The sequence below is a fragment of the Arachis hypogaea genome, chromosome 20 (assembly GCF_003086295.3).
Source record: "Arachis hypogaea cultivar Tifrunner chromosome 20, arahy.Tifrunner.gnm2.J5K5, whole genome shotgun sequence".
In the NCBI taxonomy this organism is placed as follows: Eukaryota; Viridiplantae; Streptophyta; class Magnoliopsida; order Fabales; family Fabaceae; genus Arachis; species Arachis hypogaea.
In genome coordinates, this window is record NC_092055.1 from 122634106 (window position 1) to 122660178 (window position 26073).

At 35.0% G+C, this 26073-nt stretch overlaps 2 protein-coding genes across 2 annotated transcripts; one reads left to right on the plus strand and one right to left on the minus strand.

Moving 5' to 3' along the window:
• Nucleotides 1-97: 97 nt before the first annotated feature.
• Nucleotides 98-5734, minus strand: LOC112784190 (carotenoid cleavage dioxygenase 8 homolog B, chloroplastic). Its single transcript, XM_025827314.3, has 6 exons — nucleotides 5365-5734; nucleotides 1544-2287; nucleotides 1222-1415; nucleotides 914-1103; nucleotides 696-798; nucleotides 98-588 (listed from the first exon to the last, which is right to left on the minus strand). Exons 1-6 carry the CDS (start codon nucleotides 5665-5667, stop codon nucleotides 443-445), a joined length of 1680 nt encoding a protein of 559 aa, XP_025683099.1. The 5' UTR covers nucleotides 5668-5734; the 3' UTR covers nucleotides 98-442.
• A 17943-nt stretch (nucleotides 5735-23677) lies between these two features.
• On the plus strand, nucleotides 23678-24121 carry LOC112786263 (uncharacterized mitochondrial protein AtMg00810-like). Its single transcript, XM_025829660.1, has one exon. The coding sequence runs from the start codon at nucleotides 23678-23680 to the stop codon at nucleotides 24119-24121; it is 444 nt and encodes a 147-aa protein (XP_025685445.1).
• Nucleotides 24122-26073: the final 1952 nt, after the last annotated feature.

Consider the following 26073-nt stretch of genomic DNA (forward strand, 5'->3'; position numbering starts at 1 on the left):
ATTCATGTACTCATATCTACGTGTCAATTAAGAATCTGATATATAATTATTGTTATTTTTAACGGCTTTAAGAAACGCTTTTGCAAGAGAACATACATGGCACCATCAAAGTCAATGATTTATTAACATATAATACTCTTGATTTAGAACAAGGATTCATAACATATTATTAAACCTATAAAATTTATGAATTATCAATATATAATCCACAAAGTGTATATTATAATTTATAGTGCAGCGGGATAAACGAATTCCCTAAATGCTACTTTATATCATACACATAAACTTAGCTTTTCACCACCATCAGCTAGCTATTCAGCTTGCACTCATATATAGAACCACGGTTCCTAACCATGCATGCAATTCGAGTTGAAGCACTATTTCTTGTGGATCCATGTCCAAGCAACGTAATTAAAGCATCAATTTATAGCCATATATGTTGCTAATTTTTTGGAACCCAGCATCCATGCAACCCATATGGAATTGCATAAGGGAACTTGGCCCTAGCAATCTCTTGAAAAGTGGAACCATCTAACACCAACGCATATGCTCCTCCATTTTTCTCACTAACTACTGAGATTACCACGCCTGCCATGCGAGAAATTAAGATAGTTTATAGAAGTTCCAACAAAATGTGACATTAACATATAGATGAAAAGAAAGAGAGCGCGAAGGTACCAGGATAGTGTTCTTACCATCGTCTTCTTCGGTTGCACCCGGCCGAGCTACAAAGAATGGTTCCGAGGGCACAGTACCTTCTTCATACCAGTTCTTAGCCTTTTTCAACTCAAAATCAATCTGCATATTACATGCCAAAGAACTTTCCACTGAATATGTAGGCAAGGGAAAAACCGGTTGCATTTGGAACAGAAAATTAATAATTAGGATGTAATAATAATGAATCAAATGAGACCTTGGTGATGGTGTTGGGAAAGTTACAAGGGCGATGTGCTCCACAAGCATAAGCATATCTATATTTCTTTCCTAAATAATTAGGGTTTATGGTGCACATGTCCATGCCTCTCCCATGTTCATTTGGATCTAATGCTGCCTCCAAGGTTCCATATGGACTCCCATCAAATGGTATTCGGAATCGACCAACCCTGTTAATAATAAAAATTCAACAAATTATAATGAGTGATAATTACTTATGAACGTGACTATTTCAATTCAGTTCGATCAATTCATATGCATAAACTAATTGTTATTTAATTTTATTACCTAGCGTTGGGTAGAACATCTTCACCATTATAGGAACGAAGGTTGTTTAGTCTGAGCTTCTCAAGAATGTCGGTATTTGCATTGTGCTCACAACAGTCGGCGATTATCGCCGTAACTCTTCCATCTTCATCTTTCTCTTCATATGCATTTATGAAATGGAACTGAACAAACAGAGGCACCTCCACACTTGCCACCTTCAAAACTCATAACCACCACAACCACAATATAAAACTAGCACACAGAAAAGCTGTTCATGTGAAGATAATCTTAGCAATCATTTTTCATAAGAGGAGGGTTAAAAAAGTGTTTAAAGAGTTCTTACAATGTTGCCAGTGGCCTTGCACATGACATGCATGTAAGCATTGTTGTCAGGGTACCAGCGGAACTTGTACAAAGGGGTAGGCTCAGCCTTAAGAAGATTCTGAGCAGAGTACCTCAAGGGCATTTCGGGAACAACAACATAATTCTGGGTGACAGGGAAAGAGTGGACCCAGCCAGGTGCAGGTCCACCCCTACAGTTGACTCTTCCAATCACCTTCCTCTCATTACTTCCCTTCTCCATTCTTGCCACCACGTAGCCAGGCTTCACCAGATCCGGCAACAGAGTCAAGAACTCCTCCTCCGTCACAATCGGATGCGCCGAGTGAATCAAACCCCCCAAAGAATCGCTGTAGGAGAATTTTCCCTTAGTCTCCAGTGTTTCGGGGTCTATCACGATAGACCCCTTCTGTGTCTCCGTCAGGCACACCACCCTGCCGTCGCCCAGCCTCACCACTCCGGTGTTGGCGTTGTCCGTCAGGGATGCGCCGGAGAACAGGCTCGCCAATTCTCCCACGTATGCCAGGAAGTTCTCCGCCTTTGGTACCTCCGAGAACTCGCGGTAGCAGATCTTTTGGTTCTTTTTGGCGGCTTGGTAGGCTTGTGACTCCAGTTGGCGGTGGCCGGCGATTAACCGGCCTTCTTCGAAGTGGAGCTTGACGAGGGTGGCGTAACCGTCAAAGAGGTGCCGGAAGTTGTAGTCTCCAATGTGCCACATGCCTGGCCCATTCCTCAGGTATGTTCCTTTCTGCATGTAATTGGTTGCATAATGTTAATTTTACGGTAGAATAATTCGAAGAATAAAAAAGTGTAATAAGGTGGAAATTCATTTTCTTAGTGCAAAATTAGTAGTTACGAATTATTAAATATTATTTAGTTAAAAATAGATGCATGTGAGTTTTTACAGTATTATAATTTGTCAAAAATTTAGATGAAAATGATTACAGAAATTTTTATGTGAAGATACAAATATAATATTCATATGTGTCATGTAATTGGTTTAACCGTTTTATTTCTTTATGAATTTTAAAATTATTAATTGGATAATCTTTAGTTGGTAATTATTTATATAAAAATAATAACAGAAAATTATTAGATAATTTGACTAACAAATTTAACATAATATATATTTATATCTTAATTATTATTTTGACAGAAAGATATTTTGATGTGAATAATATTTTTTTTTTTAGTTATTATTCAAGTAATTTGTAACTTTAATTCAGCTAAATCATAATTGTGATATATATATAAAAATCCATCTGATAATAATAATTAAAACTGTTTTCATATATAAGACTCGAAAAATGGCAGCTCAAATATCACTTTTTTCTTAGAATTTAAGCAAAATAAATTATCTTAACAATTAATTTTTCAACTAAATTTTTAAATATAAATTAAGCTAATTCTTATATAATAATAATATAAAAAAATATTATTAAAATAAAATAAAATAAACATTTTGATTTTTTTATTTTTTACCACACATATCCAAATCTACATGTCCGTTCTTATCCGTTCATATTTTCGAGAGGGTTTTTAGTTGGATGAAATTTTAGGTGGAATGAGATCAAATCGAGTTTATACAATATCCTTTTCTATTCTGTCCTGAAATATATATAATATATATAATTTTAATATATAATATATAAATAATTAATAATATTATATTATATTTAAATTTTTATTTTAATTTATGTTATATATGTGATAATAATTATATAAATTTTAAAATTTTATTTTATTTGTTAAATTTTAATAATTATAAAAATAAAATAAATTAAAATTTAACTTTTTATTATTTATAAATAATAATAAGGTAAATTTAATAATGGTTATTATAAGACCGCATGAAATCGAATAGGGCAAAAGCTGATCCTATCGCTCCATTGTCACTACTGTGCACCCTTCGTTTGAGAGTCAAAGCACGCATATGATGATGTATCAATTTTGACCTAAAAAATCAACAAAATTCTGACTTCTAAACACTTTAGAATACAAAATTAAAATTGTGGATGCAGTTATTTCTACGTTTTCCTCTTAATATATAATATATATGGCCTTGCTTGTTAATTTATACATGTCCATACATATAATGAAACTTAGAATATGATAACGACTAAAAAGAAAAGGGAGAGAGAATGTGAGAATCAATGATGGACATACTTAATTCTAAGATCTATTGATGTTGATGTAATACTAATTAATTAATTGGAACATCTATTATTAAATTAATTTATAGTAGGAATATACTTTGGTAGCTTCACATAATTCTCTGACACATTATATGCGAACAATCACATAGTAGCTAGTTTAATACTTAAACCCTATATTACGTGTACTATTAGCAGACTTTTGTTTCCTCATTTGTATTTAGTTATGGATGGATTATGGTTTATGGATATTGTGAATTTCCAGAGGAAAGAAGCTTTATTTTCTTTGCTACAAACGAAGATATGAGATTCCCTTTTCTTTCTTTGTTTTTTCTTTCCTTTTGTTTTTCCCTTCCCACTTTGTCTGTGTTTTTACTAATTTCTATGACGCTTAATACGCTGGCTCGAATTCAGTTACATAAGGTCCGAAATTCAACTAATTTGCATATTACTAATGATCTTTAATTATTTATATATATAATACAAAGACTTGAATGATGAGTGGTCCATGTATAACTTTCATCAAATTAAGTTAACAAAGGTTACTTTACACAATTTAATTTTGATGTATTCTTTAAAAAAAAAATAATTTTATACGTATATTTAATTATATAATATTATATTAATAAAAATAATTATTTTTAATTGATCGTATGAGTATTTTTTTCAAAAGATAAATATAATTAAATATTTGTATAAAATATTTTACACGCTCAATATATTAAAATTAAATTATACATTAACTCATACGTTCTTTAAATTTTATTTTATGGTTTAAAGTTCAATTTTTTTTATTTTATTAAAAATTAAAATTGGAGGAGTTTCATAAAAATTAGAGATTAATCTTTCTATGTATTTTTTTTTTACCAAAAATATGAGACTCGAACCGCAACCTCTTAATTGAGTATGGGGAGACTATGCCATTTGAGCTATTACTCATTGGCCTCTCTATGTATTATTACTGAAAGTTTTCTTAAATAAACTCGCATACAAATATATACCAAATAAAAATAATTAACTTTATGCTTGTTATTAAAAAACAAGAAATAAATAAAAAATTTCTTGGTCGTTAAATGTTTTAAAATCAAAAAGAAAAAAAACAAAAGGGGTGAAGATTACAGTAGCAAAAGTTATTAGAATTCTTACTTTACATATGTGAAAGAATATATATTTTATTTATTAATAGATTGACAGAAAAATCCAATAACTTTAACTAGGAGAATTAAACTAGGATATATAATAGCTCACAAACTTGGGACAAAATTAAACTTTATTTATTTACGTCAAGCATTTGGAGGCTCATTTGAGATTAATTATTGAAATTTTTACTCAATAAAACAAGCTTTTATTGTTAATGTAATTTATTTTCAACCATATTACATATACATTAAAATCAACTATTAGTATAAAATTTATATTAAAATATAAAATAATATTAAAAATGAGTTAAACAATACATATATTTATACATAAATGCGTAATAATTAATTTTAGTAGCTGATATTAGTGTACATATAACAATTTTGTTTTTTTTTTATATCAAAGATATATAAGAAATTAAATATTATATGTATTATTTTTGCGTAATTTTTTATTGTTGATATTAAAAATAATATAGCAGTATATAGCATTGAAGTGCTCATGTCATAAGACATATAAAACTACAAGTTACCAGCCACAATGGTATTTCTCCTTGAACAACCAGCTCCCCTTCCCATCTCTCTTGACGGATACTAGTCCATGCGCTATGGTGCCGGTGCCCTTCCGCCACTGACGGAGCCGGTAGCGGAGTGGCCCGACGACTCGCAACCCTCGCAACGGTGCTTTTGTAGATGCCCTTGTTTGGAGGTGAAAGGAACCCTTCTCCAACATTATTATTTTTATTATCAGACATTTTATTAGAAACAACCATGCTTCTTGGACATGAAATGGAGCTTCTGATTGATGGTGAGGAGGGTAAGACTGAGAAAGCCATATAAATTAAGATATTAAGAAAACAATAGTGTGAAATATATGAACTTGTTTTTCTTAGTAGTGAGGAGAAATGTGAGTGGGAGTGTGGGAGAGTGAGGTATTTATAGGACGGTATTGGCAATGAAGCAAGGGACAATAAAAAATGTATAAAGAGAACTATGCTTTCTTTGTGGCCATGGGAATCTTCAATCTTGTATTGGTGGAAATCCTTTTCACTACGAGACATGCCTTGTTTTTTTCTTGGGCCTTTCCTTCGCTCTCGTTAAACTATAGCTTTATTTTTCTTTTTTAAATAAGTCTTTCTACATTTATCGATTGGGAAATATTATTTGTCCGATCCAATTATTATTATATTTATTTATGTTAGAATATATTAATATCAATTAATATTTATTAAATTATTTAATATATCTAAATATTTTTATATATTGAATAATTACGCACAATTTGAATATAGACCAATTTTTTTTATCCTGTTCTCTATACCTTTCTAATAATAATATATATTGTCTCTCAAAACACAAGAGATTATTAACGGATTGTTGATCGATAGGCATATGATGTTGATGATATCTTGACTCCTTGTAAGTGATTAAGAAATAAGAAAAAGTTGCAATAATTAAGTAGGATTAAACACAATTTTTTAATCTTTATGATGCAATGTAAACGAGTGTTTGAGGTTGTTACGTGTAAACAACACCAAAAATATTTGAAAAATAATAAAGATCAACCAAAATTAATTCAAAGTTACTTAATTCTATATTTATTAATAAATAAATTACTAATTATGTCCCTTATTTTTTAAAAGACCGATAATAATAACTTCAATTTTTGTTAACGACATATTTTCTAAATATTTAAAAACTCTACAAATAACCCTAATGGTAAGGAAAACTCCTCTCGTTAAACGAAATTTGGTGAGGTAGCAAATGAAAATTTAACGTGACAAAGAAAAATGTTTTCTTCTTTATTTGAATATGAGATTTCTCTATTGTTCTCCAATTTCACCTAAAATCAAAATTCTAAGGCAACACCATTGTTATGCGTGTCAAAACAGAGGAATGTCACAAGAAAATAAGCTTTCTGCCACGCTTTAAAAGCGTGCCAAAAAGTACAAAAAAGTGTGCCGATAGCTTTTCGCCATGCTTTTTGAGTTATCGGCACACTTTTGAAAGGGTCACATCTGCCAGCGTGCTGGTCGCTCTATCGCCACGTTTTTGTGGATCTATTGGCACGCTTTTTTTGTTGGCACGCTTTCATTTCTTGCCACACTTAAAAAGCGTGGCCATAGGTCTTAACCTACAAGTACGCTTAAAAAGCGTACCAAAAAGTGTACATATCGCCACGCTTTTAAAACGTCCCAGAATGTTTGTTTTGGGTACTCTTTAAAAGCGTGCCAATAGAAAAAGAGATGGCTACACTTTTTAAAGCGTGGCGATAGCCAGTGATATGGCCACGCTTTAAAAGCGTGGCAATAACCTTGTAAGATGGCCACGCTTTAAAAGCGTGGCAATAGCCTTGTAAGATTTTTTAAAAAAAAAATCTTTTTTCTTTATTTTACCTTCACCGCTGCAAAATATAAATTTTCAATCTTTTTTTATTACCAAACCTACAAATATAGTATGCAATTTTTAGTACAAGATAAATCAAACAATAATTAGTGACATAATTTTTGCGATAATTGTTTTATACATTAAAAAACTAATACTCAAATACAAAATAAATCTCAATTTCAAATTCCAAAACTAAAAACTGAAAAAAAAATATAGAAACAATACAACTTAAATTCTATTTTTTTTGCTGTTCCTCCTTCCTCTAGCCCTCTTAAACTTCCTTCCCTTAGATCATACATAATTGTTTCTGGAACATTTATGAACTTTTTTACCTACAAAAGATAATTCCTTGAGCTAAACGTTAGAGGTACTACATCAAATTCCTTAAGGTCAATCTCATTACAATTAGCAGCAAGGTTTTCAACTTCAGCCAGAATCCTGCAAAACCATTCAATTATACTGCATAAATATAAGCTCAGTTTCATTAATTACGAGTAAATTTTCCAACACAAGCTCCTGAACTAATGAGCATTCACTTAAACCAGGAGAGAACAGAGATATAGTTCTTTGTTCATCTCTTAATGCATGCATATATACAATCATTTTCTACTTGAAACCAATTCTGGAACAAGAAAGATGATCATTCCCATTCAATAAAGTGAATTTACTTACCAAGCATACTAGAGAGCAATTTAACATCAGAAAAAAGGGATTAACCAGTATACTTCAAATAATAAATGTATTAAAAGCAGTTCGTAAATTAATGTGACCAAAAGGATATATATCAAGTTTGAAAAAAAGTGTTAAGACATACTTGGCAAAGTCCTCTGGCATCTTGCTGAGATCAAAAGGATCATAACCATAGCCGCATCAACAAATATCAAAGAAAAATTAAGCAAAACAAGTCAAAGTTTCACAATGTTTGTGATTCAAAGGGGACTAGCTAGAGAAGAATCCACATACTCTCCGGGCACTTTTCCATTCAAGTATGGTGGGATCTCGGATCGGTCCAAGAGATCAGACCCTCTGGCAAGAAGACCCTTCTGTCAGGACCTGTCACCAAATGGAAGCAATGATCAGAAACTAGTTTCCTACCTTGAATTGTACAACTAGAGTATATAAAAAAAACTTTGTTAGTTCATTACAAGAACTTAATTAGGACTAATTAGGAGATTATAGGCTATAGCAATAAGTTACCCTCCTCTTACTGCTAAGTCAAGCTTTGTGAAAAAAAAAATGGGTGTAACAAGACTATGATCTGTGATAACAAGACTGAAATCAAAGGTAAGCACGTATTCCGAGCTGTCGAGGAGATCCCTCAATTTGCTTTTGCTTGAATTATCTCAGCTAGAAACCCCATGAGAGTTGCATTGACCTGAACTTGTTAATGAAACATCATTAGAAGCTGTAACAAAAATGAAGATGGTAGTTAATTCAAATAGAGTTAAACCTATAAGTCCCTACATTATATATAATTTACTATGACAAGTGATTTATGAAAGGCAAATTAAAAAAAATATTAAAATAGTATAAAAAGGAATAAATGAAGCTGCAGAATCTCTGATTCCACTCTTAGATGAAGCACAAGATATTATTCCACTGCAACTCCAACCCAAAACACCCCTTAGGCTTAGGGTATCAATCTCTATCTCTTTTTTTTTAATAATTTTTAGTAATTAAAGGTATGTAGATGGAGAAGTAGGGTACCCTATGAAGAGAGGGCATATGTAATGAGTCAAAGTAGTTGGGTTGGCCCCTTGTTATTGTATCTTTTCAAGAATTGGTGGAACCATAGAAAGGTGTTGTTACAAGTTACAGCCCTATGTGAATGAAACCTTAGAAAACATGAGCAACAAAAGAACCTTGTTCAAATTTCTGTTGTGGAAATTTGTTCTATGATTGCTTTAAGAAACTGATTAATAATCCAAACAAGGCATAGTAAAAGTAATGATTAACTGAACAATAGAAGAGACAATATTTTGAACTAAACAAGAAGAGAAAAATGTGCTTAGTTAGTTAACTAAATTCCAATTAGAAAGAGCACAAAATAACAAAAAAGGATAAAGCAATTTGTGGTTTCAAAAAACTTAAAATAGAACCATTCAATTAAAGAGAGAGCAGAGAATATATTCAAAAGACAAAGTATGCAAAGGAAAGCAACTGAATACATTAAATCAAAAAATGAAGGGAAACAGAAGTGAGGATCAAGAAACAAACAAACAATATCTTCAAACTTAGGCAACAAATGTCAGAATAGAACAGAACGGAATAGAACTGAATAGTCATAATTATCAGACAAAGTCTTCCCTAAAGCAAAGAAATCCAGTGTTCAAATCACTAACATTTTAGTTAAAGCTTGCTTTAAGTCACAATCCATTTCCACTGCAACTAACCAAATTTTAGTTTTTTATGAGACATTTTAAAGCAATAAAATAGTAAAAAAAAATATCTTAACAGAAACTACATTGGCTACAGCATACTTAAGCAGCAGTGATAGTCACTGCTCGAGCAAAGCACAAGCACAAGCTACGCTAAGAACCTTAGGCATTCAAGAGAGCTCACCTTCCTTATTACATTCAGGGTCTTCGGGAATCATCAATTCATTATTAGGGTCATCTGGTAAGTCTTGGAGCCTATCCTCAAACCAGCTTTGTATCTGAAATCTCTCCGAAAATAAAAGATTAATAAAGAAAGAAACGATATTAGAAACAAAAATTCATCAGCTAAGAAAATGTGTGAACCTCAGTCCATCTAACTGCAGGTTTCCCGGCACGGCCAGCAGAGCGGCTGCACTTATTTAAATAACAGAAGTGATTTATATTGTTGCAAACTCCGCCTATGTTACACTTACGGTACATAGCCGGTTCCAAGTCCGGATAAAGGAGGAGGGTTGTGTTAGGTCTTCGGCAACCAATATAAAAATATAGCCGAACCCCCATGACATGAATCAAAGATATTATTGCGCTAAAGCTAGGTCGTTGCCCGGAAGCAACGCGCCGTATGGCTCGAGTACGGTGTCAAAGCAAGAGCCGCTGCATCGGTGCCCAGATGTAGTGTTAAATGAGCAAGGGTTCTCGCGTTTTCGTGAACGGACGAGGGTAAATAAGCTAGTTCACAAAGTAAAAGGTAAAGGTCGAAGCGACAGAAGGTTGAGATTTGGGACATGGAACATAGGCACTCTAACAGGAAAGTCTATGGAGGTGGTGGACACCATGACAAGGAGGAAGATTAACATTATGTGCCTACAAGAAACGAAATGGGTTGGTGCAAAGGCTAGAGAGTTGGATACTTCTGGTTTCAAACTTTGGTATACAGGAAAGGTGAAGAATAGGAATGGGGTTGGAATAATTGTGGATAAACAGTGGAAGAAGGACGTAGTGGATGTCAAGAGGGTGGGAGATCGGATCATCTCTATCAAACTTGTGGTGGAGGGAGGTTCTTTCCATGTGATTAGCGCCTATGCACCGCAAGTGGGTTCGGACGAACAACACAAGATAAGGTTTTGGGAGGATCTAGAGAGTTTGGTTCAAGGCATACCTTTGGGAGATAAGATTTTCTTAGGAGGAGATTTAAATGGCCATGTTGGGAGAGAAGTGACTGGATATGGGAGTATTCACGAAGGCCATGGTTTCGGGGTGATCAATGCCGAGGGTAAAACTATTTTGGACTTTTCCTCAACCTTTGATCTTCTCATCGCAAATACATGTTTTAAAAAGAGAGACGAACATCTTATAACCTATAAGAGTGGCATGACAAGCTCTCAAATTGACTTCTTCTTGTTGAGGAGAGTCGACCGGAAATTTTGCATTAACTGTAAAATTATCCCGGGAGAGAGTTTGACAACACAACATAGGGTGCTCGTCATGGATTTTCGCATTGAGCAAAAGTTGAGGAAAAGACATCATACGAAGAACCCAAGGACGAGGTGGTGGCGGTTGAAAGGTGACGAACAAAGAAGCTTCCTAAGACGGGTAGGAGAAGAGGCAAAGTGGGATGGAAATGGAAGCGCGGAAGAGATGTGGAGGGAGATGGCAGAAGTTATTAGAAGAACAGCAAAAGAAAGTTTTGGTGAATCTAAAGGAATATGACCAAAAGACAAGGAGTCCTGGTGGTGGAATGCGAGTATACAAGAAAAGATAAGGATAAAAAGGGAATGCTTTAAAGAGTGGTCTTTATGCCGCAATGCAGATAACTGAAAAAATATAAGGCGGCTAAGAAAGAGACAAAAGTGGCTGTAAGTGAAGCAAGAACAAGAGCATATGAGGGTCTCTACCAGTCTTTGGGCACGAAAGAAGGAGAAAAAGGTATATATAGAATCGCAAAGAGCCAGAAAAGAAGAACGAGAGATTTGGATCAGGTTAAGTGCATAAAGGATAAGGATGGAGAGGTGTTGGCTCAAGAGGAGAAGATTAATGAAAGGTGGAAGAGCTACTTCTACGAGTTATTTAATGAGGGACAGAAGACTCTTCCGAGCCTTGGTCGATTATGCACAAGGGAAGAAGATCAAAACTTTGACTACTATCGAAGGATTCGAGACTTCGAGGTAAAAGATGCTCTAAAGCAGATGAAAAATGGCAGGGCAGTAGGACCTGATAATATCCCGATTGAGGTTTGGAAGGGTCTTGGAGAAAAAGGCATCAACTGGTTAACCATGCTTTTTAATGAGATTTTAAAGTCAAAGAAGATACCTGATGAGTGGAGAAAGAGCACCTTGGTACCTATCTACAAGAATAAGGAAGATATACAAAGTTGCAGAAACTATAGAGGGATTAAGCTTATGAGTCATACTATGAAGTTATGGGAAAGAGTGATAGAACGGAAGTTGAGAAAAGAGACACAAGTAACAGAGAACTAATTTGGATTTATGCCAGGCAGATCTACCACTGAAGCGATATACCTATTAAGAAGGATGATGGAGAGGCATCGTAGTAATAAAAGGGATCTACATATGGTGTTTATTGATCTGGAAAAAGTGTATGATAGGGTACCAAGGGAGGTCTTATGGAAGGTTTTAGAAAAGAAGAGAGTAAGGATCGCATATATTCGGGCAATTAAAGACATGTATGATAGGGCCACAACTAGTGTGAAGACTCAAGGTGGTGTGACAGAGGAATTCTCTATTGGTATAGGATTACACCAGGGATCATTCTTAAGTCCATACCTTTTCACATTAGTCTTGGAAGTACTCACAGAGCACATCCAAGAGCCTGTGCCATGGTGAATGCTTTTTGCCGATGATATCGTCCTTATGGGAGAGTCAAGGGAAGACCTAAATAAGAAGTTGGAGTTATAGAGAGAAGCTCTAGAAGTGTATGATCTTCGCATAAGCCGTAGCAAGACAGAATATATGGAATGTAAGTTCAGTCTGAGAAGGGAAAACCCCAATATAAAGGTGAAGATTGGAGAAAACACCCTATGAAAAGTTAAAAGTTTTAAGTATCTTGGGTGCATCATATAGGACAATGGAGAGATTGAACAGGATGTAAATCATAGGATCCAAGCAGGTTGGTCAAAATGGCGGAGTGCATCTGGTTTTATATGCGACAAAAAAGTGCCTTTAAAACTTAAAGGTAAATTCTATTGCACCGCTATAAGACCGGCTATGCTGTATGGTACAGAGTGTTGGGCGGCTAAAAGGGAGCACGAACATAAGCTGAGTGTGGCAGAGATGAAGATGTTGAGATGGATGAGTGGTCATACGCGATTGAATAAAATAAGGAATGAAGATATAAGGGAGAGAGTTGGAGTAGCACCCATTGTGGAAAAGATAGTTGAATCGCGTCTCAGGTGGTTTGGACATGTGAGAAGAAGACCAATAGAACATCCAGTCAGGAGGGTGGATGAGATGGAAGATGGACAAAGGGCGAAAGGCAGAGGAAGACCTAAGAAGACCATCCATGAGGTGGTCAAACGAGATCTACATGTAAACGGTCTCTCTGTAGACATGATACATGACAGAGCACAATGGCGTCGTTTGATTCATGTAGCCGACCCCACTTAGTGGGACAAGACTTTGTTGTTGTTTGTTGTTGTTTGATTTATATTGTTGCAAAAAAATATACAATTGAATTGGTTTAGATCGATTTGTGATCTCTACTTTTTCTTTATTGAGAATTAGTTTGAGATTCTACTTCTATGTCATTCTCTCTTTCACTTTATATCTTTTTGGTGATTAATCTACTCTAACCAAGAGCACTCAATATTATGAATGGGATCGAAGAATAACATGCCAAGGGATTAGAGGAGTTTTATGCCTACAACTACTCAAAGGATAATCTAAGTTTACACTACTTGAAACTTGCATCACCAAGCATGAAGGTTCTGACTTAGTAAAAAAAATAGTAGGGGTTAGACTTCAAACAAAAAGATGTTAATTCTTGCAAAATATTACATATTCATCAAGATAACATGCCGATTTTTCCAGCATATTCCGCATTCATTTTTTTAAATAATAACGATAATAAAAAATGAAAGGAGAAAATCTTTACCTTCACAACACCTCCAGTTTTTCTTCCAGCCAAGACATCCATTAGCGTGGTTTTCCAGCCCCGCTTACTCCAACCAATGCTGTCAACACTCCAGGCCTAAAAGCTCCAGTAACATTAACAAGCAGCTGCAGCCTTTCTTCTTGTATCCCTTGTTGTTTCAATTCCTGAAGAAATAATTGATATCTTTTAGCCTGCCAGAAAAATAAAGAATACTTTTTTGGGTGCCATGGGGGATTTCTTTTTACGCATCAAAGGGACATCCACATAGTAATTGATATTGCTGAAAGCCATGGAAAGAGGTTGAAATGGGAGAACCATTCCTCTTTGTTTGAAATGCTTTCCTGGGATGACAACACAATAAAATAAAATGAATGTCATTTCCCAGCTGAATAGAAATAACTAATAACTAAAATAAAAGAGAAGAGGAAAAAATGTGGAGAAGTAACTAATAACATATGACAAGCATAGATATAGAAGCTAAACTTTAAATTTATACCAGCTTTTTCATGATCCCCCAAATCTGAAAAACATTGAGCTGCAATATTAATTATTCCTATTCCTTCAAAAATTTCAGCAGCTTGCCTAAGAATTTCGTGCCTATCCTCAGGATTCAAATCACACAAATGGTTTGCAGTTGCCCTAAGACCAGCAGCCTTAGACTTTTTCTCCCAGTAGGAGTCCCCTGCTCTTTCAAAACACATTGTCGCTAAGCAGAGTTATTAATTAAAACGACTTATCACAAGCAGAGTTTCTTGGGGCAAGAACAAATCTAAACACAAATTTTACTTCATTTAACAAGTTTCAATCCTCTTTCATAAGAGTAATTTAACAACTCAGATCTTAAACCACACACATAACAAAGGAACAATTAACTTAAACCATCAATATCAATCAATAAAAATTAAACAAAATCAAAATCCTAACAGTGAATGCTTAAAGTATGAAAAGATTAACCTACTGCTAGTTGATGTAGAAAAACTAGAATAACAGAACAGGCAAAGCAGTAGCAGTTTAGCATCACATAGCAGCAGCTGAGCACTACCACAGCTGCAGCAGAACAGAACCAAATGTCAAGAAGTTTAGAAAAAAATTTACCACGGTGCTGCGAACGCTGAACGTGGCTGACGGAGGTACGACGAGTGAGGGAGATGGAGACGGCGGCGGGTGCTGAACCATGGAGGGAGGAGTGACGATTGAGGGTTTGCGAGAGAGAGTGAGCGTCGACAGAGAGTTTGCGATAGAGAGTGAGCGCCGAGGGAGGCCTTACCAGAGTGAGTCACCGCCGAAGGAGGGATAGGTGTTTACAGGAGAGACGGAAGGAGCACCGACGTAGGGAACACCGGCAGAGGTGGCACCTACGGAGGGGTTGCTAGAGAGGGTTGGAACGAGGTTATTGGGGGAGAGAGTGAGAGCACCGGCGATGAGCTCTATGTTAAGTGAAGAGCGCCGCCACCATTAGGGTGATAAGCTCTGTGTTAGGGTTTTCACTTTTGAAGGCATTGTTTCACAGAAGAGGGTGTGTTTCGAAGAAAGGAAGAAGTGTTGTTAGGGGGTTTTGTGTAAAACTGTTTGTTTCGAATTAAGAGGGTGGAATCTTTTTTTTTTTTGGAACTTTGTGGCCACGCTTATAAAGCGTGCCGAAAGATTTAGAGGAAAGGGCCACGCTTTAAAAATGTAATGATAACGAAACTATTTTGCCACGCTTCAAAAGCGTGCCGATTTCCCTCTATCGCCACGCTTTTCAAGCATGGCAATAAAAAAGCGTGGCCAAATTTAAAGTAAGCGGACACCCTCATAAAAGTGTGCCAATTTTCTTCTATGGCTGGCAAAAAAAAGTGTGGCCAAATCACAAATCAGTGGCCACCCTCGCAAAAGCGTGGCCATATACCACTTTTTGGCACGCTTTAAAAGCGTGGCAAGAAAAAAGTGTGCCGACAGGCCTTTTTTCTTGTAGTGGGCCATTTTAAATCGGAGGAGTCAATAAATGAAAAATAATAGCTACAAAGGGTTCAAAAAATATGGAAGTGAGCCCTACAATGGGACGTGCTTCAACCGTCTTCATGTGGTAGTGTTAAAGTTGAAGATGACGACAAATTCGGAGAGATAGTTTTTCATGTGTCCTCTTTGAAAGGTATGTATGAATTTACTGCTTTATTTGATCTCCATTATCGAGAATCATATATTCATGGTTGGCTTTTGTGCTGGACAGAAGAAGAATGTTGAGTGTCGTTACTTTCAATGGATGGATGAAACTGATGACGATGTAGTTGGTGTGGATCGGAGGAATGCTCTGCGAATAGAACACCAATAGGCAATGCAAGTGGAAGTTTAAAAGGAAGATATAGTAGAGTTCATGCTGAGATGCTATATGGAGATCAAATGATGATGATGGAGCACATAAAAAGAGTGGAATTATTTTTCTGCATCATTATGTGTCGACTTGTAAATAAAATACAAAAGTTATTATTACTTTTCACATCATACAATATTTAAACTACTAACCTGTATGTGCATCACTATTGTTCTGTGGTGCAGGATCTGCTCAACCAGATGGTTTGGGTCTTGAATGTTAACTTCCTATGTCTCATTCCACTGCCCTCAACTTCTTCAAGGTTAGATTTTCCCTTTTGAGCTTTAACTTATGTAGCATTATTGTCTCCTAAATTGGGGAACTCATTGGTGATAGTTGTTGATGTTTGACTTGGATTAGGTTGTACCTCAATAAACCCCTTATTTTTGTCATTGCTCCTCATTCCTATTGTTACTCAACACTGGTTCATCCTCCTCATACTGGGGGAGACTCATGCTGTTCTTCCTGATTTCTTAAAGGAAATCCCTCTACTTCTTCAACATCAGGCCCTACATGCATTGGACCAGCCTCTTTTTATTTTTTGGTCGGATGAATTAGACAGGCTCCAATCCTAGGCCACACTTACACACACCACAGTACACCTACAGAAACTAGAACCTGATCAACATACTTTCGTTCGGCATTAATGGATGCCCAAAATATAGGTGGACCTTGTTTCCATTATTCAATGCAACATCACACATCTTAACCACATCAGAATTCATTTTCATCACCCTTAACCCTTTAGTTAAATCCATCCCTGGCTTCAACCAGTACACCTCATTATACCTAGTATAACCTAAATCTCACAACCTTTCCTCTTCAATGCCAAACATCAGCGAAAGGTGATGAGCCTGCATGCGACGTTATCAATTTGAAGAGAAGAAGACGAAGAGAAAAATAGAGAAAAATAGGAAGAGAAGAATACAAAAAGACTATTTAGTTTTGTACGTTGAGTGTAGTTAGGGTCAAATAAGATCTTTCCCTATATAAGGTTAATTTGGTCATTCAATTTAAATTGGGTAATTATGGTTTCATGAATTTGGAATATTGGACTGAAATGGGATTGTAACCCTAAACGGATCCCATGTTAGATTTTTATTTGCCACATTACCAAGCTCTATTTATTGAAGAAGGGTTTTTTTTACCGTTGAGCAGATTTGTAGTATTTTTAAATATTTGGAGGGTATAATTTTTATTAACAAAAGTTGAGGGTATTATTGTTAGTCTTCTAAAAATTGGGGGCATAATTGATAATTTCCTCTTTATTAATTCAATAAAGCTAGATGACCAAGTCTTTTTTGAATTAAGTCCAACTAAGTTCTCTTGGTATTCACACACGCTTCTTCAACGACTTCTTCTTCTTCTTGCTTCTTCTTCAGCAACTTGTTATTGTCTTCAATTCTTCTCTTGTTTAATTTCTTCTCCTCTTTCTTTTTCCTCCTCATTCTCCTTCATTATCACCATCGTCGTTGTCGCCATCTTCTTCATCATCTTCTTCTTCTCATATATATGTTCAAAAAACTAGAGTACATAAATTTTGATGTCAACACTGAAATTTTGATGCATAGCACAAAAAATTTGATGTCTAGCATAAAAATTTTTGAAGAACCACATCCTAAAATATTGACACCAAACTAACAAAATATGTACGGCACATAAATTTTGGTATGTAACACAGATATATTAGTCATGGCAAAAAAATTTTAGTGCACAGTACAAAAAATTTTTGAAGGACCATATATGCAGAATAATGACTCAGCCAACTAACAAAATACATTCATAAAAATTTAGGTGCTATGTGCAAAAATTTTTATACTATATAAATAAGTTTGTATGCTATGTGCAAACATTTTTGTGCCACGTGTAAAATTTTTTTCTATATCAATAAGTTTTTGTGCTCTCCAACAAAAAATTTTTGTGCTACATAAATAGTAAAGGAGAAATAGTGAGATCTGCATGCATTTTTTTTGAGTTTGTGCCAATTTGGTTAGACTTAGTTACAAAAACGCATGTATATGTAATTACTTATATTATCGCCGAAATAAATATGTATGAGTTTAATTTTGATATATTTACAGTGTAAAATATTTTATAAAATCTCTAATTATATTTGTTTTTTCTTTTGAAAATCATGTATGCGATGAATGTAAAAGGCAGATATTTTTACTAATATGATGATACCTAATTAGATATATGTATAAATCTAATTTATACAATTCACAAAAAAATTATTTATTAATAATACATTAAAATTAAATTCAATATGTATTATATTAGTATAATTTTGTCATAAAAGCACTTTTCTAAAATGTTAACTTATTTAGTAAATTTATATGTAAACTTTTTTGTTATGACGATTACGATGTTATATATACTATAAAATTATGTATTTTAAAAGTTAATATTGTTAAATATAAATAAAAAATTAATTATATATTTAATAATTTCATCAAATATAGTAAACAAAAAGTGAATTAAAAATTGAAGAATGTTGGAGGACCATTGAAATTTATTATTTTTAGCCATTATTTGGTCTGTAATAATTTGTAAGTATTTACACACAAGAAATATATAATTTGTAGCTATATTTACTAAAGTTTGTACACATAAATCAATACAATTTAACTTATATTTTACAGAGTTTGTACACATGATTTTGGACCAGCACTTGACGATAATAATTTGCACCCATACTTATAAGTGTTTGCACACAAAAAATATATAATAATTTACATCTATATTTATTTAAATTTATACACATAAATTAATATAATTTACACTCATATTTTTTAGATTTTACAAACATATAAATAATAATTTTATATTTATAATAGTTAAATAATAACCAAAATTATAAAATACTGATGACCGCATAAAATTTCCCTTAGAAAATATTATATTTTTTTAATAAAATAACACAACACAATAATGTGGAGCTTATCAAAGAAACATAAAATAACTTAAATACACCTACTCATGCATACTCTATTACTACATACTCTATCTGATTAGTAATTCATTTGCTAGTCTTCCTCGTTCAAAAAAATGTTATACCTTACTTTGCTTATTATTAGAGATCATTCCAAGAGACTATCACTTAGATTACTCGATCATTTTTTTAATGTTTAACCTTGTGTGTCTTTTTCTATAAACAACATTAATATCAATTACTTGTATTGTTAAACCAACTTACATAGATAGAATAATGAGTTGGTTCGTGTACAAAAATTATTTGTTAGACATAATGCAACAGAAGATACAAAACAGTTAGATATTATTAGTAATAATTAGTGAATTGGCACAAGTTAGTTAGTTAATCTATTAACTGAACTATTATACCCGTTAGAGTCACCCACTAATCATAAACCTCATTCACATGTGTATAAATATAATTGATCTTAGTGTAATAAGTGAAATACACCTCATTTTTTCTAATTTTCTATGACTCAATTTTCTCTTTTCTAGTTTCTTCCCTCTCTTAGCTTTTCCCTTTCTTTTAACCACACTTCACCAAGTTCCTAGTATCTTTTATGGTATCAGAGCTGTGGTTCTGATTCATGGATGCTACAAATCTGAATTTAGCCGCTGCAAACTCAAATTCTTTAGTTGTGCATGCGAACTCCAGAGTAGCGATTAACACCGTCTCGTTCAAATTAGATGAGAACAACTTTGTACCATGAAAGTGCTAAGTCCTAGCATTTGTGAAGTCGAATGGTCTCAAATATCACCTCAATGCAAGAAAAATTTCAGTGCAATATGAATCTGATAAACACAGGCTTGCTGAAATTGAAACAAAAGAGTTTCTACAATGGGAGCAGATGATCAATTTCTCGTGTCGTGGTTCTTTGCCTCAATAGATCCAGGTTTCACTATTAGTGGATTGTGAATTTGCTTGTGAGATCTGTTACAAATTAGATGATTATTTTGCTAAAAGAATGAAGTCAAAGGCCAAGCAATTAAAGATGCAAGTGAAAATATTATAGTTGTAAAGGTCAGTTTCTGAATACTTGACAAAAATAAAGAAGATATCCAACGCTCTTTCAGCGTTAAGAGTGCCATTCTCCAACGAAAAATTTATAGAAGCAGTAACATAAGGCCTCACTGAGGAATATAGTGCATTCATCACAATAATCTCATCAAGAGCTTAAACTATCACTGAAAGTGAAGTGGAGGTACTACTTGTGAGTCAAGAAGAAATAGTTGAGTGGTTCAAGAAAGTGGAATTAAGAGCTATTCAGGTGAATTTGTCACAAAAGACCGAGTCTAAGGCAAATCTAGCAATGGTTTGTCAAGGACAACAATAAAACTATCAGGAACAACAAGCCTATCAAGCAAGAGGTTAGAATTTTAAAGGCAGATTTAGACGAAGAGGTTTCAGAGGTGGTAGATCTACCTTCTATAGAGGTAGATCTAACTTTTATAAAGCTCGTATCCAGTGTCAACTATGCGGAAGGCTCGGTCACACAGTTTGGGAATGCTACCATATATTCAACCAAAACTTCTTCAATCTGAATTCACAAGGCACAACCTCACACTCACCAGTACCTCCCCCACTTCCTTCCATCAACCACAGTCACAACAGGAACAACAAGCTAGAGCTCTCCTTGCTGCTGCTATACCTTCAACTCCTCTAACAGATCGAGCCTAGTACTTGGATATCGATTCTTCTCACCACCTCACGTTTAACAGCAACAACCTCATCACAAGCTCAAATTATGAAGGCTTAAATCAGGTATTCGCAGGTAATGGACAAGGTATGAACATAAGAGGTATTGGTAAATCTGTTTTATTTTCTAAGTCTCATCCCTTATCCTGTTTCAAATGGTTAAACCTGCTCTTTGAACCTTTTAATAACTAAGAACCTTGTTAGTGTAGCCAAATTTGTCCGTGACAACCATGTATTTTTTGAATTACATCCCTTTGACTGCTTTGTGAAATCTCAGGTGACCAGGGAAACACTACTCCGAGGCTCTCTTAGGGGAGGACTCTACCATTTTGATAACATTGGTATCATTATGAAGGTTGCATCAATAAACTGCACGCAAAAACTAGTCTTGATAAAGTGCCTACTCAAAACTCACAAAGTTCAAGAGCTTCGGATTGCATTGTAAGCACTTCTAATGTCGCTGATTTAAAGAATAGTATAGTTGTAAAACACAGAGATTCTGATGTTGAGAACCAAGATACTAGTAGCTCAAGTGAAATAAATAAAGTTGTAGAAGTTCTTGTTTCTGATGTTGAGCATCAAAATGATAGTAATTCTAGTGGCAATAATAGAGATATTGAAGTTAGTGCAGCTGATACATGTAGTTTTGTAGATTTGTATGATGTATGGCATAGAAGGCTGAGATATCCAACAGCCAAGGTTGTAAAGATAATAATGGAATTATGTAATGTTGATATTAGCAAAGTTAATGAATAGTTAAGTTTGGTGATTAAATTATAGTGTAATGCTTATTGTCAAGGAAAGCATCATAACTTTTCATTTTCTAATTTTTCAAGTATAGTTTATAGAACTCTTTGGAGCTTGTGTATTCGGATGTATGGGGATCAGCTCTTATCGTCTATAACTCAGGCTTTAGATACTATATTTCATTCATTGATGCAGCAACCAGGTTCACAAGTATTTACTTACTACGAAACAAGGCACAGGTTTATCAAGCCTTTACTCAATACAAGCAAATGATGGAAAATTGAACTAGAAACAAGCTCAAAACCCTCCAAATCAATAATAATGCAAAAGAATTTCTCTCCCAAAAATTCATGCAGTTTCTTCTTCAAAATGGAATAGCTCAAAAACTAAGCTATCCTTACACACACCAGCAGAATGTAAACACAGACATGTTACAGAGACTGGGCTTGCACTTCTAGCTCAGACAGCCATGCCACTCAAGTTTTGGGATGAGGCCTTCTTGACAACAAATCATTTCATCAACCAATTGCCTTCCCAAATCACCTCTCGAAAGTTTCCATTTGAGTTACTTCACCATAAAGAACCTAATTACAAGTTCCTTAGAACATTTGGGTGTGCTTACTTTCCCTAACTAAGATACTACCAACCTCACAAGTTCAGCTTCAAGTCTGAAAAGTGCCTTTTCTTGGATATTCGTCTCATCACAAGGGATATAAGTGCCTGGACAAAAGTGAAAAGTTGTACATATCTAGGCATGTGGTGTTTGACAAAACTGAGTTCCCTTACCAATCCATGTTCATCAAAATCAGTGATCCAAAACCTCCACACAGCTTTGTAACTCATCTTCCAAACCTTACAACTATCACCATAACTCCAATCAAGACAACTCAACCTCCACTATCATACTATTCTAGAGCTCCAGTACCACTCACCTCACCTCTCCCAATCACAATAGTCCAAGACATAACACCTATCACTTAAACATAAGCTTTTAATCCATTAACTGTTGAGTCATCCACACCCCTAGAGACATGCCCGAATCAGTCACAAACCCAAGAAAAATTTGTATATCCTGCCAATATTAATTATGTTAATAATTGTTCATTACCTGCTAATATTGACTTATTCCTCTCTACTTCTGTATTTTCTTCATGTATTGCAGGGTTAGCTGAGAACTCTAAAGTTGTTATACAAGATGCAACAAGAAAAATGCACTCTATGACAACCTGGAGCAAGGCAGACATCTTCAAACCAAGAGTGTTTGCCTCACTTCTGCAAGAACAAGTTCTTGATCTCACACAACAGGAGCCCATGACAGTGGCTTAAGCACTCACTTCACCACACTGGAAGGCTGCTATGGATGAGGAATTTGCAGTACTCCTCAAGAACAAAACATGGAATCTAGTCCTAGCTATAGCGGAGCATGAGGCAATAAGTTGCAAATGGATCTTTCGGGTGAAGTGACAACCTGATGGGAAGGTTCAAAAATACAAAGCAAGACTTGTTGCAAAGGAATTTCATCAACGAGAAGAGCTAGACTATGATCAAGTCTTAAGTCCAGTTGCCAAGCCCGCCACTATTCGGACAGTGCTCTTTGTGGCTATGAAATTTGGCTGGAAAGTGCACCAATTTGACTTCAACAACTCCTTTCTTAACGGAAATTTGTTTGAGACAGTGCATATGGTTCAACCTGACGGCTACATGCTTGGGACTGGGCTTATTTGCAATCAGGAAAAGGCTCTGTACGGCCTCAAGCAGGCCCCTTGTGCTTGGTTTCTCAAGCTCAGTGGAACTTTAAATAAGTTTGGCTTCTCCAGCACTATCTCTGCCATGTGCTTGTTTGTGCATCACTACTCCAGTTCTACAATTTATCTTCTAACTATGTTGATGATATACTGGTCACCAACACTAATGCTGCTGAAATCCATGAGCTAATTCAACAACTTAATGATGTGTTCACTTTGAATGATCTTAGAGAAATGATTTTTTTTTTAGGAATTGAAGCTATAAAACATAAAGATCAGTCCTTGACACTAATGTAGACCAAGTATACCAAAGATCTCTTGAAGAGAGCAAAGTTCTCTGATGCCAAGCCAGCTCTGACCCCAATAATAAGTAGCTTAAAGCTCACAACAGCTGAGGACACTCTACTTGACAATCCTTTACTATACCAATCAATAGTTGGCAGACTCCAATATGTCACAATGACGCAGCCAGACATCACCTATGCAGTGAATAAAGTTGCAATATATGCATTTACCCTATGTTCAGCATTGGAAGGCCGTCAAACAGATATGCACTATCTAGCTGGTACTTCAAAAATGGGTCTTCAGATACACAAAAATTATGAATTCAGAATCATTGCCTTCAATGATTTGGATTGGGCTGCCGATTTGGATGATCCGAGGTCGACCATAGGATACTATGTCTTTCTTGGAACCAATCTACTATGTTGGTTGAGTCGCAAGCAAGCAGCAGTTTCTCGATCGAGTTCAAAGGCCGAGTTTCGGGCCTTAGTTGATGTTATGGCTGACACCATCTGGTTGCAAAAGTTGTTAAATAAAATGCACCTCTCGTTAGGTCCTGCTCCAACCACTACAAGAAAAGCGCTGAATACCGTCAGATTTACCGTCGGACGTTATCGGTAGTTATGAGCGAAAATTCATACCTAAAAAAAATTACCGTTGGATTAGAAATTTCGTTACTAAATCCAACGATAAATAGTGGCACAAAATTTTATTTTATTAGCGTTAATTTTACTGTCGATTTTTCCAGCAAAATTGTCTGACAGTAACAGGTTTTAGTGAAACGCGTCAATTTAGGAAACGACAAATACCTTCCCCCTCACTTATGCGAACTCTCTTTTCTCTTCTCCTCTCTCTTGTCTCTCCTCTCTCTGTACTACTCCATTGAAGCCGCCGCCGTCGCCACCACCTGGAGTTGTCGCCGTCTCCGCTCCTGTACGTCATCCTCACTGTTGCCACCACCGCCGCCGTTGGTGTCCATTCCCGTCGGAGGTTCTTACCTTGTTGTCGTCACTGCCACCTCCTGTCACCACCATCATGCAGCCACCATAAGAGATAATTTTTCTATAATTTTTTTATTTTTCCAGATTTTTTTGTGAGTTTAGGATTTTGTTAGGTATTTTATTAAATTATTAATTAAATTTGTTTAATAAAGTGTGTGATTAGGATTTGTTATATTAATTTAGTGTAATTAGAAATTAAATAATATTAAGGTAGGCTATGGTAAGGTGAAATTAAAAGTGCTTGAGCTGTTAGAAGATTTTATTTGAGTATTAAGAGTGCTTAAGCTTATGGAAGATTTTATTTGATTTTTGTGAATGAGTTTCTTTCAATTGCATTCAATTTATATCATTTATTTTTGTTATGCATATTGTTAATTTGATAAAATTAGAATTAGATTTTAATTAATTACAATGTTGAGTTTTATTTATTCCTTGCAAATTAGTTTTTGATGCAGTTTCACCTTGTAAATTTAATAAGTTCTCCTTTTTATTAGGACAGTACTATTTTTGTAGTCTGCGTAGTCATATTTCAGTTGGTGTTCAATCTTTGAATATACTAAATTATTTAAGTTTATGCCGGACTTACTTTTCCTAGGATAGAGTTTTAGGATGGAAGTGGGAGAAGTTTGTAGAGTAGCACCTTCTTGAAACCCTTATTTGCTAAAGAATTTTGGAGTTATAAGGGGTTACGCACTAAAACGGCTAGGATTTGATATTTAGCGTGTTTGTTCTAATTTATGTTTGCAGCTGTTTTCTCTACCAAATTTTTGTTTACATTGTTTTAAAACATGTTTGGTTTGTGAGAAAATGATAATTGGATTTGGTGGGAGATTCCAATTATAGAAGAAACTCTGCCAAATTTTGTAAATATTTTAATAAAAGTTACGTTGTTGTTTGAATTCTAGGGTTTTTATTGCAAAATGATTCCAAATCATCGGCTGTGGATGTATGATAGAGATAATGGTGGACGGGAGGTTTAAAACCTAATTTCTTTGAGGGAGTTGACGAGTTTGTTGTGTATATCTTCAACATAGAATCGTTTAGGTCTCAAAGAGTTTCTAGGTATCCGTGCTATAAGCGTTGGCTGACTCAGTGGCTAGGACATTCGGATATAACACTTAATCTCTACCGTAATAGTTCAAGGATGGGTATTGGATGTGGATGGAACACAGAGAAGTGGATGAGTAGGGAATTAATCGGTCTGCCTCGAATTTTAATAGGTCTAAGGATCGATCAACGAGAGTTCGGTTGGTTAGAGAACTAAACATGGAAGAAATGAATTGGTAGAGTAACCAAGAGAGATACAACGAGATGGTGTTTGATGCAATTGGTGTTACTGATATGGAAGATGCTGAACAAGAGCTAACCCGAGGCAAAGAGATTTTATGGTGTTAAAATCTGCCGTGAAACCTTTGTTTGAGGGGTACGTTCATTCAAAATTGTCTGCATGTGTTAGAATGATGAGTATTAAGTCTGTGTCAAATCATACATAAGAGTCCTTTGGTAAGTGGGCCACCGTTTGCAACGAATTAGTACCTGGCGGGACTATTGGCATCCCACAGAGCCCCTACA

Bases quoted from the DNA above. Each gene is read 5' to 3' on its own strand.
- LOC112784190 (XM_025827314.3), bottom strand. From the start codon at position 5,667: ATGGCTTTCTCAGTCTTACCCTCCTCACCATCAATCAGAAGCTCCATT. The intron at 2,288-5,364 runs GTAACTTGTAGT...AATTACATGCAG, and splicing joins GAGAAATACCATTGTGGCTG to AAAGGAACATACCTGAGGAA. The intron at 1,416-1,543 runs GTAAGAACTCTT...TGAGTTTTGAAG, and splicing joins GCAAGGCCACTGGCAACATT to GTGGCAAGTGTGGAGGTGCC.
- LOC112786263 (XM_025829660.1), top strand. From the start codon at position 23,678: ATGACGCAGCCAGACATCACCTATGCAGTGAATAAAGTTGCAATATAT.